The 14,864-nt window shown below is 43.5% G+C and overlaps 1 protein-coding gene across 1 annotated transcript in view; it reads right to left on the bottom strand.

Moving 5' to 3' along the window:
• LOC130112084 (CUB and sushi domain-containing protein 1-like) overlaps nt 1-14,864 on the bottom strand; it is a 729,421-nt gene that overhangs the window by 257,431 nt on the left and 457,126 nt on the right. The window contains exon 25 of the mRNA XM_056279382.1: nt 4,354-4,510. Within this exon, the coding sequence (XP_056135357.1) occupies nt 4,354-4,510 (157 nt within the window). The remainder of the gene's footprint in view (nt 1-4,353; nt 4,511-14,864) is intronic.

Raw genomic sequence — 14,864 nt, 5'->3', positions numbered from 1 at the left:
GGTTCCTCTAATATAATTGTTCCTAATCCTGTCCTTCTTCATCACTCCCAGTGAAAATCTTAGCATCTTCAACTCTGCCACCTCCAGCTCCGCCTCCTGTCTTTTCATCAGTGCCACTGTCTCCAAACCATATAACATAGCTGGTCTCACAACCACCTTGTAAACCTTCCCTTTAACTCTTGCTGTTACCCTTCTGTTGCAAATCACTCCTGACACTCTTCTCCACGCACTCCACCCTGCCTGCACTCTCTTCTTCACCTCTCTCCTGCACTCCCCGTTATTTTGGACAGCTGACCCCAAGTATTTAAACTCATATGCCTTCGTCACCTCCACTCCTTGCATCCTGACCATTACATTACTCCCTCTCATTCACGCATAGGTATTCCATCTTGCTCCAACTGACTTTCATTCCTCTTCTCTCCAGTGCATACCTCCACCTCTCCAGGCTCTCCTCAACCTGCACCCTACTCTTGCTACAGATTACAATGTCATCCGTGAAAATCATTGCCCATGAAGACTCCTGCCTGATCTTGTCCATCAAACTGTCCATCACCATTGCAAACAAGAAAGGGCTCAGAGCCGATCCTTGATGTAATCCCATCTCCACTTTGAACCCATCTGTCATTCCAACCGCACACCTCACTGTTGTCACACTTCCCTCATACATATCCTGCACCACTCCTACATACTTCTCTGCAATTCCTGACTTCCTCATACTATACCACACCTCCACTCTCAGCACCCTGTCATATGCTTTCTCTAAATCTACAAAGACACCATGCAACTCTTTCTGGCCGTCTCTATACTTCTCAATCAATATCCTCAAAGCAAACATCAAATCTGTGGTGCTCTTTCGTGGCACGAAACCATACTGCTGCTCGCTAATCGCATGTTGCAGGGAAAAAATTCTGCTTCCGGTGTGGGAAGATGGCAGCATGAATTCCTATTTGCAGCAGCCTCACCCAGTGCCAGTGTCGGAAGATGGCAGAACGAATTCAGATTGGCAGCGGCCTCACCCGGTACCGTCCACGTAGTGTCTTTGTCGACGTCGTGTCTTTGTCCACATCTGCGTCTTGAGTTTTGTCTTTGTTTGATGGCTGGGAGAGCTGACGTTGGATTGGCTGGGAGAGCGGGGCAGGCTAAGCTAACTGCTAGCCCATGAAGACCGGCAGTTCCAATAACACCGAGGATGGTCTGACGATGGCCTCACCTGGCGTTGACTGTGGTGTTTTTGATGTCGTCGTGACAAGTGTGGGGAGGTGTGTCGAGGGTGTCCGGCTGGCAGAGCTGGCGCTGGATCAGCTGGGAGGGCTTGATCTGCTTCATCCGGTAGGCTCGGGGACCACAGCCCATGCCTGGAGCTATGCCCGAAGAGGAAACGCCAAGGGTGGTCTGACAGGATGCAGAAGCGGGGTGGGCGAAGCTATCTGCTAGCCCATCCAGACCGGTGATTCTGGTATTCATCCTGGATGGCGTTCGTTCCCTTGGACAGTGATTTTTTTTGTTTAGTTTTGATATACTATGTGTTAGTTTGGATATATGTGTTCTTGTAGTTTTTGGATGTGTTTTTGTCTGTGTTGTACTGCTGTGGGCTCAGGGAAACGGCATTTCATTTAATTTCATGTACAAAAAGGCATGAAGCGAAATGACAAAGTGTTCCTGATTCTGCCCGTGTCTGCGGTGGGTTTTCTCCGGGTGCTCTGGTTTCCCCCACCATTAAAAAGAAACATGCATGTCAGGGTTTATACTTCAGTCTGTGCCCCTGACCGAGGCAATGGGAAAAGAACTGGAGTTGGTCCCCGGGCACAGCATGAAGGTGGCAGCCCACTGCTCCTAGCTACACAGATCACAGCTGGGATGGGTAAACTTGCAGCAACTGAATTTCCCAAAGGGGATTAATAAAGGAAACTTAACTTAATAGATGTGATGACCATTACTACTCTATTCAAGGGGTGTATGGTTGTGGGCAGTAATAGCTGCGATTCTCAGTCTCAAATCGTCCTTAAGAAACCTTAATACCTTCGATCGTTCCCTCCTTTACTTTATCCGTGCATTACTCTCTCCCCTTTTAACTTTCTATCAATCTTTTATGCACCAATATGTGCATCAACTCAACTTCTGCAGCGGAGAAAATGTGTCCGTCACCTGCACTTTAATGGCTTAAGGATGAATGGCTGTCTAATGGTTTAACTGACTAACAAAGCGACCATCCACTCATCTATGCCCATCTATCCATCTCATATCCATCCTTCATCTCCATCTGTTTGTCTCTCCATCCGTTCATTCATCCATCGTAGCAGTCCAGATGCGTTTCTCTCACCACTTCTTTTAATGACTGCCAGATTGATGGCCCCTTAATAGTCTCACTGACTTACACAGCAGATGGTCCTTACCTCCTTAACACTCTTTTAATGCTATTAAGATGTTTTGTGTGTGTGTGTGTGTGTGTGTGTCAGTGTATGTGTGCACGTGTCTGGGTAAGAGTATGAGACCATGTATTCTAACATTCCTGTTCTTGTGAGAAATCTTACTGGCAATTACATTTAAAGAGTCCCACTTTCAACTGCACATTGTGGTATTTGTTTTGGTAAAAAGTCAGTTTTGTTCAACTACCTCTGAGTGTAAACTTATTTTAGTTTTACTGTGGTCAAAAAATAAACATTAAAGAATTGTTGAAATTAAAATTGAAAATTAAATTAAAAAGGAACTAAAGAATCAGCGGCCTTGCCTGGCACCAATTGTCCAGTGTTTTTGTCTGCGTCTGCGTTTGTGTCGTCGTGTGGAGTGCGGAGGAGGTGCGCTGAAGGTGTCTGGCTGGGAGAGCTGGAGTTGGATCGGCTATGGGAGCCTGGTCTGCTGCGTCCTGTAGGCCCAATGACTGGAGGTGCGCCCAAAGAAGAAGCACCGAGGGCGGTCTGACAGTATGCGGAAACGGGACAGGCTAAGCTAACTGCTAGCCCATGCAGACCGGCAGTTCCAACAGTCATCCTGGCTGGCATTCGGTCCACTGACTTCCGGTTTCTACTGCAGTGGTCATACCAGTTTCCTGTTTGTATAGACTCTTTTAGAGCCTACATAATGATTACGTCAGGATGTCAGCTGGAGGCAAAACAAAGCCAGAAGCCATAACGTTAAATATGAATCACGTCCTCAGGCATGCGTACATCATCTAGCTAACGTTAGTGAACATGTCTTCATGTTGTGTTTCTGGGTGCCAGAATCGAAGATGTAATAAACTAAACTTGAAGTTACCAGCTGCCACCAGCTGGTAACAGCATACCAGCTGCCACTCCCAGTCAAAAAGATCGGAGACAACTGTGGTTAAACACGATAAGACAAAAGCATTGGACTGAAGAGACCATCAAAAATGCTTGTGTTTGTAGCGCACACTTCATACCAGGTAAGTAAGGTAACATTAAACTATACTTTTGTCTGTTGTAGGTATGGATATTTGCCTCCAGCTAAGCTCCGCCCACAAAAAGTCACTATGTTTACTAACAGAAAAGGAGTCTATTGACAATGGCATGTTTTTCACGATGCCTGCAAGATTCACCATGGATAAATGTCAACGATATGCACAAAATTGTCGACAAAATTTCACATGCACCTACCAGCAAACAGGTGAAAAGTTTCAAGTTGTACATATCAAGTTACGTCCACATCCTCATAATTGTTAAGTTCTCATAACGGTTAAATCCTCATAAATAATCTTGCAAGCATTGCAAAAAATGCCATTGTCAATAGCACACGCCAAAAACAGGAAACTGCAGTAGAAACCGAAAGTCAGTGGACTACAGTTATGCACAGAGACTGTTTGTGTATTTGTTGTTGTTGTTGTTTTGTTCTCTCTGGTTTTGTATGTTTTTGATGGTGTCGTTTTTGGGAGGTTTTGGATATATGTTTTTGTCTTTTGTGTTGCACTGCTGTGGGCTAGGAGAAATGAAATGTTGCCTCTTTTGTGTACGCAAGTACATGAATGAGACGACAATAAATTGTTCCCGATTGTCTGCAGTACTAAAGCAGGACATAAGCAGAATCAATGTATGCAGGGAGACATAAATTGCCAGCACTTGCAAGTATAATCCACCTTCAAGATGTCACTTGGCGAGGACCTCACATGATGGACTAGCTTAGAGGTTAGGGAAGGACATTTAACACCCACACATATAACACGAGGGAGTGCCAGTTTGCCTCATCCTGTGCATTTGTGTGCTCTTTTGTGCATTTTTGCCCCCCTGTATCTGTGTGTATCTGTAGTACAAGTACATTTAAAAATAATAAAACCAGCTTTTTCTGTCACCGGCAACCTACTGCTCTGTGTCACTTGAGTAATGAAGGTCAAAGGTGACTCACTAGTGTATGTAAGGCGGAAACCCTGATTGCTTCCAGAGGCGTTGCTGTTGAACTCCAGCCACAGATGATTGGACGTGCTGTTGATGACGTATCCCATCATTTCATCTCGGGTGAAGTTGCCAAGGAGACGGGATGAGCTGTTCTCTCCATCATACACCTGCCAATCAAAACAAAGGCAGGATAAGATTAACGAGACACTCATTCATTATGTTTGATATCAGCTGAAATACTATTGTTGATGTCGTTGTGGCTCATTTTAATAATTTCTGATTTAAAATGCTTAAGTCAGAAGAGGGACAAAGATTTGGTAATACAAATATATAATGATGCCACAGTAAACAGGTATTGTAATCAATTACTTGAAAAAATTAAATGAATTTAAAAAAAGGAACAGCAATCAGATCAGAGATACTCATTTGAATTGTATGCACTGCTTTAATGCTTTGTTTTGTGTGTTGAAGTAAGGTTGGATGACAATTTCAAGGGGCAATATATTGTAAATGTGATGTCAAGTGAAAATGATCAAGGATCTTAGAATTACATTGTCTTACATAACGTCTCACACCCTGCACGGGGTCAGATGCACTTTTTTCAAACCAATATTGTCAAAGCCATGAAATGAAGAATAAGAATTCTCGGTACACGGGACAAAAAATAAAATAGAATAAAATAAAATCACTCAATTTGACTGGCCAAGTCATTAGCAGGCAAAATGAGATAGTCCCTGGCCGCCTTCCTGTGTTTTTAGTATAAGTGACGTGTTGATGTGTTTAAGCAAAAATATAAGCAACATTCAATCCATCACCCACAAATCTCTAAACATATTTTCGGGACACCACATAGCATTAGAAATAAGAATGTAATGATACTTCGCGAAACAGTAGAGTCCCGACAAATATGTGACGATTCAAACTGCTGAGATGAAAAATTAATCATGATAGTCTTGTCAAACAACAGAGGGCGCTATCTAGTTTTGAGGTCGCTTGTTTGAAGTCATCACTTGCATCAGTAGCTGTATGAAGGCAAAGACATTTATTTTTGTATTGTTACTATAATCATTTAATGTTCAACGTATTTAGAATGTCATTCATCTTATATATATTAAAATTTTATTTTTTTTTGTTTTTTTAATGTTGCTATCAGCTCTCCTGTGTTGTGTGTTCTTGTTTGTACCTGACGTAATGTGTACATTGTCTTGTTGAATAAAAAGAAAAAGAAAAAAAATGAAGAAAAAAAAAAGAGGCAAAGACATGGCGTCCACAGGTGGGACGTTGTGAATATCCAGAGATCTCAGCTTTTGCCTGAAAATGTAGATATGCTGATATTCCTTAAAAAAAACAAACAAACATGTAAATTCCAAGCTAGGAACACAGACCAAGCCTTCGTTTTTTTTATTTGAAGAGATGTTCTTTATTTGTATTATTCATTTATTAATTTGACTTGGGGTTTGTTTTAAAATTAATTTTTTTTGTTATTTAAGACCAAAGATATTTTCAAATTCACTTTAGAAATTCATTGTTTTGCATAGTTTATAACCTGCCTTAGAAGATAAAAAAAATTCTTTAATTTGATAAAGAAAAGACAAGAGAAATATATTTTATAACTTTTTGTCTGAGAAATTCAATTTAGGTTTTTTATTTAAGACAAAATTACAAAGAGAATTAAATATGCATTGTTTTGCATAGTTTATACCCTACCTAAAAAAAAAAAGATTCTGCAATTTGATGAAGGATGAGAAAATATCTTTTATAGATTTTTTTTCTGAAAAATAAAGGAATCTTTTTTCAGCCATAATTTGTCTTCTATCTAATGTTGTTTAAAAAAAATGTGAGAAAATCGTATCGTGAATGATCAAATCATGAGTTGAGTGTATTGTTACATCCCTAATTAGAGACACGTAAGGCATTCTATTACGCTAGCCACCCATTTTTTTGGGGGGGGGTGTTTCCCCCTTTTCCTCCCCAATTGTATACAGCCAATTACCCTACTCTTCTGAGCCGCCCCGGTCGCTGCTCCATCCCCTCTGATGATCCAGGGAGGGCTGCAGACTACCACATGCCTCCTCCAATACACGTGGAGTCGCCAGCCGCTTCTTTTCACCTGACAGTGAGGAGTTTCACCAGGGGGATGTAGTGTGTGGGAGGATCCCACCATTCCCACCAGTTCCCCCTCGCCCCTGAACAGGCGCCCCAACCGACCAGAGCAGGCGCTAGTGCAGCGACCAGGACACATACCCACATCTGGCTTCCCACCCGCAGACATGGCCAATTGTGTCTGTGGGATGCCCGACCAAGCCAGAGGTAACACGGGGATTCGATCCAGCGATCCCTGTGTTGTTAGAAAAAAAGAATAGACGGCTACGCTACCCGGACGCCCCACAGCCACGTTTTATGCTAAGCATTAAAGTCTTCTTTTATGTTTCCTGCTCTGTGAATAGGAAAGGTAACAGAGAAGCATTTCTGCCCTGCACTAATCACCACTGCAGAGTCAACTAATGAATTATTTTCCAAGAAGTGACCCTTACAGAGCGGTTGAGCCATTGTTGAGGATGCCTCCAGCTGTGATAAGTCTTTCTGACGTTTGCCTACACTTGGCAAAGTGGCACATGTGCTACATGCTGTATATTGGAAATGCGGAACCCATTATCCCATGAGCAAGTATACCCAACAGCAATAAACTACAAGCCTCATTCTGACTACTGACTGCTCAATAAACACTGAGCTACAGTTTAGCGTGTGTGTCTGTGAGAGAAGAAGAGTGACAGTGAGAAATAAAGAGAGAGGGAAAATTGGTACATGCAACATTACCACCCCTCCCCCCACCTTTCACTTTCTCCTCCCAATTTCGTTGTCCCTCATTCTCTTCCTCTGCGTTATTCTCCCCTAAACCTCGCTGTGCTCATTTTCTCCCTCTGTTTCTCTCTCTCTCTCTTTTTCCCCTTTTCCTTTCTCTCAGTAAATCTCAGTATGGTTAATGAAAAGCCCTGCGGCTCATAAATCAACTTGTCACAATCTGCCACCCCTCCCCTCCTCTCCCACAGAACAACCGCCCCGTAACCCCCCCATCTCTGCACACCCTCCCACCTACGCACAATAATATAACAATTTCTGTACATTCCCACATCAGTCTCTCTCTCTCTGTTCTTCTCTCAATTCCCCTCTTTTCTTCGAGGTTTGAGAGTATCTACACGAATTCAGTCAAGCAATATACTTAAATATATTCTCCAGGTACTTCAGCTTGGTTAGCCCCCTTACGTCAGTGGTCCCGTGGCTTAAAATTACACTAGCCTACAGCATACATTGCAGAAACTTTACATAAGTGTTACAGGACATTTTAGCTTAAAGGTTTAATTATGGCGCCGACATCGAATAACAAACATTAGTTCCCTTACTGTTAGCCTCAAGGGAGCAGCGCGCTAACATGTGAGCTATACTGTTATGATCAGGAAGTTTTCTTAATGGTTTAGTCTTATCGTTTGCGCTAAAATACTGTCCCTGCTAGCCCTGCGATTAAGGCAAAATGAACGGACGTAGCATTATTGCTCCGTGCCCCCAGAAATAATCCTACTAAATTAGCTTACCTGCTGGAAATAGTCACTGGACACCTAAGATCCAAATAATTCCTCCCTCTCTTTTAGATAAAGCCAGTGTTCATGAGGGAGCTGAAAGCATTTTACTAAGGTAGGGCAACTATTTCTGGTAATTGCTGCATGTTGATCTGAAAAACACCAAAATAAAGGACAACATTCTTCAAAAACAAAACAGAAAACAAGTAACTGGACCGAGATTTGAGATAACTGTGATTAAAACAAAATCAGCTTATATGAAACAGGCCAGATAGACAGACAGATCCAACAGCTGTGCCGCAAACAAGAATCCCAGTTTTGTTTTTGTTTTTTCCCATGAATCCAATAACTTGGGCTATGATGAAAGGATCTTTCACTGACTGGGCCTAAAAAAAAAAATCACCTGATGTCTCACTGAAGAAGAACCTGGTAGGAACACAAGCCTGGTCTGCATGCAATATTAAACTTAGTCTCTTCAGTTTACTGGTGCTGTCTGAAGTATGCAGAGGCCTCCAGGTCTGTATTTGCTATGCTCAGATCTTTTGTTAATGATCAGACGAAAACAAATCACAGCGCGGATGTGAAAGCGATCAACACTCACTCACAAGTTTCCATATCACAGCCTTGCATGGCTGCGCACTGAGTTTTCATATACACTGAGCCACAATTTAAAATGACACTTTTTTTGCCCCCTATTTTTCACAAGTTGAAGTAAACGATCCCTGATTTTTTTCGAAGCACTCTTTAAGCTTAATTCTCAGATTCTGCACACAAATTTGTATACATTCATCTTCACACTTCATCTTTTCATCCACCAACATAATCCACCTATCTGACAGGCGTGCCATCAACATGCAGATTAAATCACACGATCACCACAGCTGTTTGTTATGATGGGGAAAATTAGAGGACACTCGGAAATGTGCAGTTTTTGCTGCACATCATGCCAGAGATGCCACAAATGTTGAGAGATCATGCAGCTGGCACACTGATTACAGGAATATCCACTAGAGCTGTTGCCAGAATACTGAATGTCCATTTCTCTACTGTGAGCCAGCTCTGGCGTCATTTCAAAAGGGTCCCCCCTTTTTTTTCCCCTCCCCAATTGTACTGGGCTAATTACCCCACTCTTCCGAGCCATCCCAGTCGCTGCTCCACCCCCTCTGCCGATTCGGGGAGGGCTGCAGACTACCACATGCCTCCTCCAATACCTGTGGAGTCGCCAGCCGCTTCTTTTCACCTGACAGTGAGGAGTGTCACCAGGGGGACGTAGCGTGTGGGAGGATCACACCATTCCCCCCGCCCCCTGAAGAGACGCCCCGACTGACCAGAGGAGGTGCTAGTTCAACAGCCACGACACATACCCCCATCCGGCTTCACACCTGCAGACACGGCTAATTGTGTCTGTAGGGACGCCCGACCAAGCTGGAGGTAACATGGGGATTTGAACTGCTGATCCCCGTGTTGGTAGACAACGGAATAGACCACTACAATACCCGGACGCCACTCATTTCAGAAGTTTTGACAGTCCGGCTAACCGGCCTCACAACTGTAGACGACATGTGACTACCAGCCCAGAACCTCTACATCTGGCTTCTGCACCTGTGGGATAATCTGAGATCTGACACACAGACAGCTGATGAAACAGTTGGTTTGCACAACCAACGAAATCGCCTTAGGGAGGTTCTACTATGTGCTCGAAGCCCTTACCAGGGTCTACCCCAGAATGTCATATGGCACCTTAACCTTCCCTAGTGGGCAAATGTTCACTGGTGATGGTCCCTGGGACGATGAATGCTGGTTTCAGCTGTATCGGGCAAATGGAAGGCGGTGTGTATGGTATGGTGAGGGTGAACAGTTTGCTGATGAAAGAGTGCCCCATGGGGTTGATCAGGTTTTGGCGTGGGCAGGCATATTGTAAAGACAAAGAACCCGGGTGCAATTTGTCAATGGCCATTTAAATGCAGAGAGATACCAGGATGAAATCCTGAGGCTCATTTTTTTGCCATTCATCCCCCATGACCCTACCTTGTATTTTGGGGGGTATCTGTGACCAACCAAGATAAATTTGTAGCCGAAATGATCTAAAATCGACAGATAAGTGCCTAATAAATAATTTTAGGTGACGTGTTTCCATGTATGCACTTCTGTTTCATAGCCTTTGAACTAATCGAGTGTTGCATTTAAAATTTGGTTCAGTATATATATATGTAAATAGGGCAGCATAGTGGTGCAGTGGTTAGCGCAGTCGCCTGAAAGCAAGAAGGTCCCGAGTTCGAGCCCCAGGGTAGTCCAACCTTGGGGGTCGTCCTGGGTCGTCCTTTGTGTGGAGTTTGCATGTTCTCCTCCGGGGGCTCCGGTTTCCTCCCACAGCCCAAAGACATGTAGGTCAGGTGAATCGGCCATACTAAATTGTCCCTAGGTATGAATGTGTGTGTGTGCGTGTGTGTATGTCGGCCCTGTGTGATGGACTGGCGGCCTGTCCAGGGAGTCTCCCTGCCTGCTGCCCAATGAGTTGGGATAGGCTCCAGCATCCCTGCGACCCTGAGAGCAGGATAAGTGGTTCAGATAATGGATAGATGGATGGATATACATGTATGGAAAAACATGTATGTAAATAAAAGGTTGATGACATATCCTCTTGACTGTCATCTTTATGAAGGTTAACTATTTTCTCATCTCATCTCTCATGTCATCATCAGCCGCTTCTCCGGAGTTGAGTCGCAGTGGTAGCAAGCTAAAGCTAAATAGGGCACTTCAGATGTCCCTCTCTCCAGCAATGCCCTCCAGCTCCTCCTGGGGGATCCCAAGGCGTTCCCAGACCAGATTGGACATGTAGTCCCTCCAGTGAGTTCTGGGTCGACCCCGGGGTCTCCTCCCAGTTGGCCGAGAAAACCTCCAAAGGAAGGCGCCCAGGAGGCATCGTAATCAGATGCCCGAACCACCTCAACTGGCTCCTTTCGACGTGAAGGAGCAGAGGCTCTACTCTGAGCTCCCTCCAGATGTCCGAGCTCCTCACCCTCTCTCTAAGGCTGAACCCAGACACCCTACGGAGGAAACTCATTTCAGCTGCTTGTATCTGCGATCTCACTCTTTCAGTTACTACCCATAGCTCATGACCATAGGTGAGGGTTGGAACCAAGATTGACTGGTAAATTGAGAGCTTTGCCTTCTGGCTCAGCTCCCTCTTCACCACAACGGTCCGGTAAAACGTCTGCATTACTGCTGATGCTGCACCAATCTGACCGTCAATCTCCCGCTCCCATCTTACCCTCATTTGTGAACAAAGACCCCAAGATACTTGAACTCCTTCACTTGAGGCAACAACTCCTCCCCAACCCGGAGGGAGCAATCCACCATTTTCCGGTAGAGAACCATGGCCTCAGACTTGGAGGTGCTGACTCTCATCCCAGTCATTTCACGCTCAGCTGCAAACCACCCCAGTGCGCACTGGAGGTCGCGTTCTGATGAAGCCAACATAATCACATCATCTGTGAAGAGCAGAGATGCAATTCTGAGGTTCCCAAAATGGACACACTCCTCACCTTGGCTGTGCCTTGAGATCCTGTCCATGAAATATCACGAACAGAATCGGAGACAAAGGACAACCTTGGCAGAGTCCGACACTCACCGAAAATGTGTTTGACTTTGTGCTGAGAATGCAGACACAGCTCTCACTTTGGTTATACAAGGACCGGATGGCTTGTAGCAACTACCCCGGTACCCCATACTCCCGTAATACCCCCAACAGAGTGCCCTGGGGTACACGGTTGTAAGACTTCTCCAAGTCCACAAAACACATGTAGACTGGCTGGTCAAACTCCCATGCCTCCCTCAGCACTTCTGTAAGGGTAAAGAGTTGGTCCGTTGTTCCATGGCCAGGACAGAATCCGCATTGTTCCTCCTGGATCTGAGATTCGACAATCGGTTGGAGCCTCCTTTCAAGTACCCTAGAGTAGACTTTCCCAGGGAGGCTGAGCAGTGTGATGCCCCGATAATTGGAGCATACCCTCTGGTCCCCTTTTTTAACTGTTTTATCTTTGCTGCTGCTCAAAAAAGACATATTTAGTATCCAGTATAAGGACACAGAAGCTATTTTGGATTCTTTTGTGTCTGAAATATTTACTCTAAGAGACCATGCTGGATACTTTTGGTGTTAGGGCTCATTAGCATTTTTCTGCTGGTCCCTCAGAGGGAGGCTGGCCTCTGACCTGCTGGCGCCTGACTGATATCACCACTCTATGTCCCTACCTCGTTTTCTTCTCTGTCTGTCTGCCTATGGTTTGTATGTTTGCCTTTTTCTGTTTCTGTCTCAGCATACGCGTTTCTCCCTCTCCGATCCCTCTGTGTTACTTTTTTGCCCCCATCACCCCAACCCTTCTGCTCTCTGTCCCTGGGGCTTTTTGTAGTATTCATCATCAGTCCATTACCAAGTCATGAAGCTGTGAGTCATCCAATGTCTGTCAGTAAAGCTAGCCAGTCAGGATAAGGTCGGGTCATAGCTACACTCCACCAGAATGCAAAGAGACAGAATTCTTTCTGTTGACACCAGCTAAGACTGAAATTATTTCCATGTTTATTAATAACTCCACAGGGTTTAAGTAACAAAAACTCAACAGACTGTAATTATTGCTCACTGCAAATATTTCCATACGTGTCCATTTTCCAGACATTTCACATCTTGGAGTGAACAATAAGTGCAGCAGTAATTCAGCTGTTGCTGTGCACGAGTTCTTTCACCGATTATCTGTTTAGGCCATCTGAAATGCTGATTATAAAATTCCTCTGGGAGAAGATTGCAGCAGGAACAGCCACATTTAATCAATGCATATAAGGGAAACTTGAATGTTAGGGAGATGTTAGAAAAATGTTAAGTGTATAAAAAAATATTTCTAGTGGCATTTCGGATAATGATTTAAAAAAAAAAAAGACATGAATTTCCTATATTACTCATAAAACCCTCTGTGTGAGTGAGAAACAAAACTACAGCTATCCCCCGAACCTTTGATGTCATTATGATTTTTATTCAACAGCAGGATTATCACCCCCGCAGCAGAGATTTTGTACTTGTCCCATCACAAATTTTTCTGGGTGCTCTCAGAGACATCTTTACCAGAAAACTGAAACATCAACTTTTGTTTTCAACAATATCTAAGATCTGCTGCAGTTTCTCCATAGAGAATGGTTTGGGAAAGATGCCTGTCTAAAAGCAGTGAATCAACTCCAATTTTTTTTTTCTTTTCTGTGATGACATCAAAGTGGCACGGTATCCACCAAAACGCCTCTCTTCAGAGGCCTGGTATCTGTTCTCTGGTTTGATTTTCAATATAAAGGCTCTATTGTTGCACACCCAAACAGTGTGGAGAGTCTAGCACGTCTGAAGTCCTCTGAGCAGCACAGGTTAAAAATACTTTAACCTTTTCAAAGTGCTCCGTCGTCACTGAGCAACAACAGCCACAAGCAGTGGCTCTGGTTTCTGCCGGATTGAAGTAACACTTCAAGTCTGCATCCAACGTTTCAGTAAAATTGCAAGATAATACATTAGTGCTCCTGAGTTGCTAAACAGCAGATCTCATGTAATTATATAACAGAGCAAAGGATGAAACATCCAAGATGTATGTTAACACACACACAGATATATATATGCCTGTACACAATCTGTCAACTAACACACATAACAGCACAAAGGCTATTTAATTGAATTTGTTGATCGGTAGGTATTTCCATTTTGCCCAAAACAATAACTGAAAAAGGTGATTTTTTTGTTGCTATTTTACTATTTCTTATCTTTTAAAATAAAATATTTCAGACTACTCATTTGTTTTCACTATTTTTTGTTACGACAAAAAATTTACTAACACAAAAAGAACACAACAGTCTACAACATCCTCTTGTACCTGCAGAGAACATTGTTGGAAGAATGTAATTAGTTTCTTTATTACACCTAAAATTAAGAGTAAATACTGGTCTATAGCACAACCATGTTGGAGACTAGGTGGGGCAATAAATGTAGACCATTCCAATATATTCTGGTTTTGTCCTGAAATTGTACAGTTCTGGGAAAATGTCCATATGGTGATTAATGAAATCCTGGGTTATGAGACACCTATGTCATGTATGGTACTGTACTTTGGTAATATGACAGGCGATATTGTGTTAAGAGAAGACAGATTATTTGCTGAGAATCTTGTTGGCAGCTTGTAAAAAGGCCATTACGAAAAGACGGTACAAGGCAGAACCACCAACACAGGATGAATGGCGGAAAATAGTGAATGCAATATGTGATATGGAACTGTTAACTCACAGGATGAGAACTCAAGAGGAACAAAGTTGAGAGAAATGGACGATGTTCACATGTCAACGACTAGATAAATACAGGATGTACTGAATGTGTCACAGAAATATATAGGCTTTGTGGAAACAGTACAGTCCAGACCTTATGTTTTTGTTTTATTTTGTTTGTCTTTCTGTAATGGAAAAACAATAAGGAAAAATAGAGTATAAAAAAAATCCAGGTCACATGATTTGTAGAACTGATGTTCTTATAGCTGTGATTTAATGAAGACAATATGTCCATAGCACAATGGAAACAGGTGCCACAATGGATTCAGCAGTATTTTTCCCCCCCTCCTTTTGTCTCTATTAACACCCATCCCACTGGGAACATTACCACCTTTTATAACCATAAGTCAATCCTCCCTAAGAGTCAGGAAGAACCCCACTAATACTGCTGATGCTTTCTAACCACAGACAGGCTCAGCCAATGCTCAGGGTCTAATACTGATGATACACCCTCGCCGCATACAGACTAAACCATGCCCCGAGGCCTTATACGGCTACGAAACACTGTGAACCGAGGCTGTTTTAGATGCTGTCTGCAGGATGGTGACTAGACTGCCAAACAGCATGCGCAGCTGACTGACATCGAAGAGCGCACACGCATGAG

This window comes from Lampris incognitus, chromosome 4 (assembly GCF_029633865.1).
Source record: "Lampris incognitus isolate fLamInc1 chromosome 4, fLamInc1.hap2, whole genome shotgun sequence".
NCBI classification, from domain to species: domain Eukaryota; kingdom Metazoa; phylum Chordata; class Actinopteri; order Lampriformes; family Lampridae; genus Lampris; species Lampris incognitus.
Note: the sequence above shows the minus strand (reverse complement) of the source record. Positions and strands in the feature narration are given on the sequence as shown.